This window comes from Stenella coeruleoalba (assembly GCF_951394435.1).
Source record: "Stenella coeruleoalba genome assembly, chromosome: Y".
NCBI classification, from domain to species: Eukaryota; Metazoa; Chordata; class Mammalia; order Artiodactyla; family Delphinidae; genus Stenella; species Stenella coeruleoalba.
In genome coordinates this window covers 2,884,804-2,888,981 of record NC_137168.1, presented here as the reverse complement: position 1 = coordinate 2,888,981, position 4,178 = coordinate 2,884,804, and the positions used below count along the sequence as shown (strand labels likewise).

At 54.8% G+C, this 4,178-nt stretch overlaps 1 protein-coding gene across 2 annotated transcripts; it reads left to right on the top strand.

Annotated features, from left to right (window-relative positions):
- Positions 1–938: 938 nt before the first annotated feature.
- LOC307181050 (testis-specific Y-encoded protein 10-like) lies at positions 939–3,798 on the top strand. 2 transcript variants are annotated; one of them, XM_079911827.1, is made up of 7 exons: positions 939–1,109; positions 1,326–1,640; positions 2,248–2,325; positions 2,429–2,540; positions 2,638–2,783; positions 2,880–2,965; positions 3,618–3,798. In XM_079911827.1, exons 2-7 carry the CDS (start codon positions 1,350–1,352, stop codon positions 3,631–3,633), a joined length of 729 nt encoding a protein of 242 aa, XP_079767953.1. In that variant the 5' UTR covers positions 939–1,109; positions 1,326–1,349; the 3' UTR covers positions 3,634–3,798. The 2 variants fall into 2 exon arrangements, with proteins under 2 accessions (XP_079767953.1, XP_079767952.1); XM_079911826.1 differs by having other exon boundaries at positions 940–1,109; positions 1,338–1,640.
- The last annotated feature ends 380 nt before the right edge of the window (positions 3,799–4,178 follow it).

The following is a 4,178-nucleotide window of genomic DNA, read 5'->3' as shown; positions in this document are numbered from 1 at the left end:
AAGCGTGTCGTCCCTCTCTCGGTCTCTCAAAAGACAGGATGGCCGAGTCAACTTCGTCTCGTGCCATGTGTCCATGTCCGTTCCCGGAGGGACGCTTGTCACCTTATGTTGGCTAGCAGAAAGGCAATTTCTGCCTGCCACTCGAGCGTTTGAAAGGCACTATGCAAACGTGTGGTCACACAAAGTCCGAGAACCCGTGGGTGCCAATCACACACGAGGAGAGGTCTTTTGGTGCCAGGCAAGGTAGAATTTCTCGGAGAGTTTAAGTATCCAGAGGGGATCCCAGGAGAGTGGGCCACAGAGGGAGGGAGCAGATACGTACAGAAGCAAGAACGCGCACGCACACACCACAGACACACACACACAGAAAGACAGAGGGGAGACAGACAGACACTCAGACGGAGCTCTTCACTGCGTGGCTTTTCTGCTCTTGAGCAAAGGAATTCAAGTCTAGCAAAGAGCTGGGTTTGCCGGACACTGCCCGCTCATGCCACAGAACTTCGGGCTCTCTGTCCCCTGGAAGAAAAGTATCCAGCAACTTCGGCCACCATGCATTTCCTTGTACATTTCCTGAGAGTTCCCAGTGGTTAAAGGTCCCGAGGGAAACCAGATTCTGATTTTCTGAGTTTGGAGCGGGAACTCCTGGCTCCAACTGGCACAGGCCACATAGGTATCACAGGGCACCCGGGCACCCCAGACGCAAGGGCAGAGGCCTCCCTGGAGGCGAACACCTTGGGGAACCTCGGCTGCTAAGTCGGGGGGGCAGAAGGGGTGTTTCCGGGAACCGGGCAATCCCGGAGCCTGGCCTGTTTCCACAGGGCGAGGGGCGAGGCAGCCGAGGGTGACGCCCACTGTCCTCGCCCTGATTGGTCGTGATGGGGGGAGAGCGGCCTGGGCGGGGCTTGGAGCTGCTTCCTGCCACCTGGACACGCATGCCTGGTGGCCAATGCTCCTGCGCATGCGTTTCAGCGCTCTTCACCGCAGAGGCTCCTAGGAACGGTTCAGTGCGCAGCGAAGCGTGATTCTAGTCGCTGGGCCTGTGTGGTGCTCAGCCCACGTGCTGAGCTTCCAACTGCCGCACCTTCGCCGCTGCCCCAGCTCAGAGCCAGGTCCGCATGGGCAGTGAGGCGGGACCCGGGGTCGTCCTAGGTGTGGGAGGGGGTCCTCAGGAAGCAGGGGCCCTCGGGTCCCCAGGAGTGGTGCGGGAGGTGGGTAGGGTACTGGCCCTAGCTGATGGGTGGGGCGAGGAGGCCGCCATCTTTAGCGGGGAGGTGGTGCGGCAATGCGCGGCCCTGTTGGAGGGAGAGGTGGCGCGGATCATGGAGGTGTTTTGGCAGCCTGTGGAGGACATGATGGAAGAGGTGGAGGTGGTGGCGGAGAAGCAGCAGCAGGTGGTGGCGGAAGAGCAGGAGGAGAAGCCCCAGGAGCAGGGGCAGGAAGAGCCGGGGCCGTCGCCGAAGAGCGCCTCGCTGGAGGCGCTGGAGGCGCTGGAGGTCTTGCAGTTACAGCTGGAGCCTGTGAATGCAGAGTGCAGCCGACAACTCTTTCATCTCAAGGTCACAACACTTATGAGGCAGAAGCCTTATCTGGAACACAGAAGCACCATCATCCAGAGCATCCCTGGCTTCTGGGTCAAAGTTGTATCCTTAATTTTGTATTTGAGAGACCACGTTGTGGCCGGGCTAGTGCAAGGGGTACCTAACATAGCGGGCCGTTTGGGTACCAAAATGTATCCGTTGGATTGTGCATTGTGGGCACACTCAGGGAAATGTGATCCTGAAATTGTGGGGGCATGCTGATTTTCTGCATAGCAGGAAGTAAGACTAGGGCTTTAGTTGCAGAGGTCCAAAAAGGTATTGTCATTAGTGCCAGGGCCTCTTGAGACAAAAGAGTTGTCTTGTGCACAGGTTCTTCTTGGAATAACCATCAGGGAAAACGGAGGTGAGAGTGGGGAGTTATGAATGCACATCCTAGTTAGAGCCAGGAGTGTTTGCTGTGCGGAAGTAAGCTTGTTCTGTCCAGATGGAGATCAGGGCCTCCCTCTCAGAATCGGAGGCTCCCTGTTTTAGTGCACAGATATGCACACCCCGAGGGGCTCATTGTTCCTTCATGCAGTCTGTATTGAAGAAATAGGACTAGATGCTAGTGGGGCCTTGAGATCAGACACTCCCAGGCCGCTGTCCAGGCTCGCTCTGTTCTCCCAGCCCTTTCACCTCCGGCATCTAGAGGCTCCTTGACGTAAAGCAGTTTGTGAACCACCCCCGGATGTCGGCCATGATTAGCACCCAAGATAAAGACATGCTTAGCTACATGACCAACTTGAAGGTCAGGCTGGGGAGGAGACGGGAATTGATTTATCCCGGAAAGCAGGAAAGAGCAGGTGTGCTGGAGAGAGATTTCACCCTCCGCCTCCACTTTGTCCCGGCAGGTGGAGGAACTCACATATCCCAGTGATTACCGCAAGATCATGTTGTTTTTCCGGAAGAACCCCTATTTCCAGAATGAGGTGGTTGTTAAGGAGTATCTCATTCACGTCACTGGTAAGAGAAAGCTCCCTGGATCGTGGGGGAGGGCAGATGGGGTGAGGTGAACTTGAAACGTGATTTAGGCCCTTGTCCCACGCTCCTTTTCCCACAGGATATAGGGCATCTCATCTCGCTCCAATTCAGTGGCACCGTCGTTTTGAAAAGGAGGTGTATAGCCGCAGGCACAACAACAGTGGCCTTAACTTCTTCAACTGGTTCTCTGACCACAGCTGTGTAGGATCTAGCAGGATTGCTGAGGTGGGGTGCCTCTGGGCCTCCTCAGCAATGGCGATGTTGGTCGGGGGGAGGGGTGTGGGCCTGGCCTGTCCCGACCGGGCCCCTGTCTCCTACCAGATCATCGGCGAGGACCTGTGGCCCGATCCCCTGCGCTACTACCTGAGGGAGAAAGGCCCCACCGGGACAGGTCACCGAGAGGACAGGTGGGTAAGGAGCCCAGGGGCTGGGCGCTGAAACGAGTAAGCTGGGTCGTTTATTTCACTCATGGAGGAGTTGAGGCTCAGAGGCATACAGTGATACCAGGGCGTGAGGGCGTCAGGGTGCGACAGCATGTATAGAAAACTGCAGTGCAGGACTGGTTCTGACTAGGGAAGCTTTAGGCGAGTGAAGCAGCATGAGAGTCAAAGTCACTGAGATTCAAAGGTGCACGTCTCTGAACTGTCATTCCATGGCCATCAACCCCACCCTCAGGCCTCCTGTAATGCCCCCTTAAATTTGGGCTTGGCTTTGGGCTTGCCTCAGGTTCCCCCCACCACCCCGTTTCCACAAAGGTGTGTGAGTCCCCTTTGTGCAAAGCCTTACCCCGCTGTCCCATCATTTTTTTCTGTTTTGATCATCACCGTCATCTTTTACTTTTCTTATGCATTTTCTTCACCTGCCATGGCTATTGTGAGAACAGTGGCCATTTTGCATCGATTATGAAGAAAAGTTTCTAATATGCGGTTGGAGGAAATGTAAGAGATCACAGGGGATGTGACTCTGTCTCCTGGGCAGGGCCTTAAAAAGTTAAAGCGGTCTTTAGCATCGTTCAGAGAGGTTGGGTTATTATGTGTGTGCCTGTGTGTGTTTTCAAAGGCACTCCCGATCTTGAGATGCGTGTGATGGAGCATCGCCCTTGACCTAAGAAGCTGCTTTGGGTGAAGGCGAACGGTCAACGTGGTTGTCGTGCACACGAAGAAACGAAGAGAGGTCTGGTGGTGAGACGTACAGAGAGGGAGACACCAGTAAACCTGGAATAAAACCGGAAGATAAATAAGCAGCATCAGTTGTATGTGTTTGTGTGGTGTTTGTGCAGGGGCTCAGGGTAGACACATCAGCCCCAGGCAGGCTTCTCAGTTTGCTGCCTGGGAATTACCAGGCCATGGAGAGTTGTAGAGGTGGGGGGAAATCATACTTTGGGATTGCATCAGAGGATGCAGTTCTGCCTGTGGGATGGGGGTTGGGGAGGAAGGAGAAATAAGAGAAGGACTGGTTAACTGGGGCCTGTCATTTTTCCAAGGGAAATGCGGAAGTTCAAGGAAAGGGCCTGGTGAGCAAGGGCCTGAGATTGAAATGCTGGAAGTTAATTTTGTTGGATAGTGGTCCTCCATGTATCCTCCCTGTTGCATATCATCAGACACTTCAATGGGATACAAC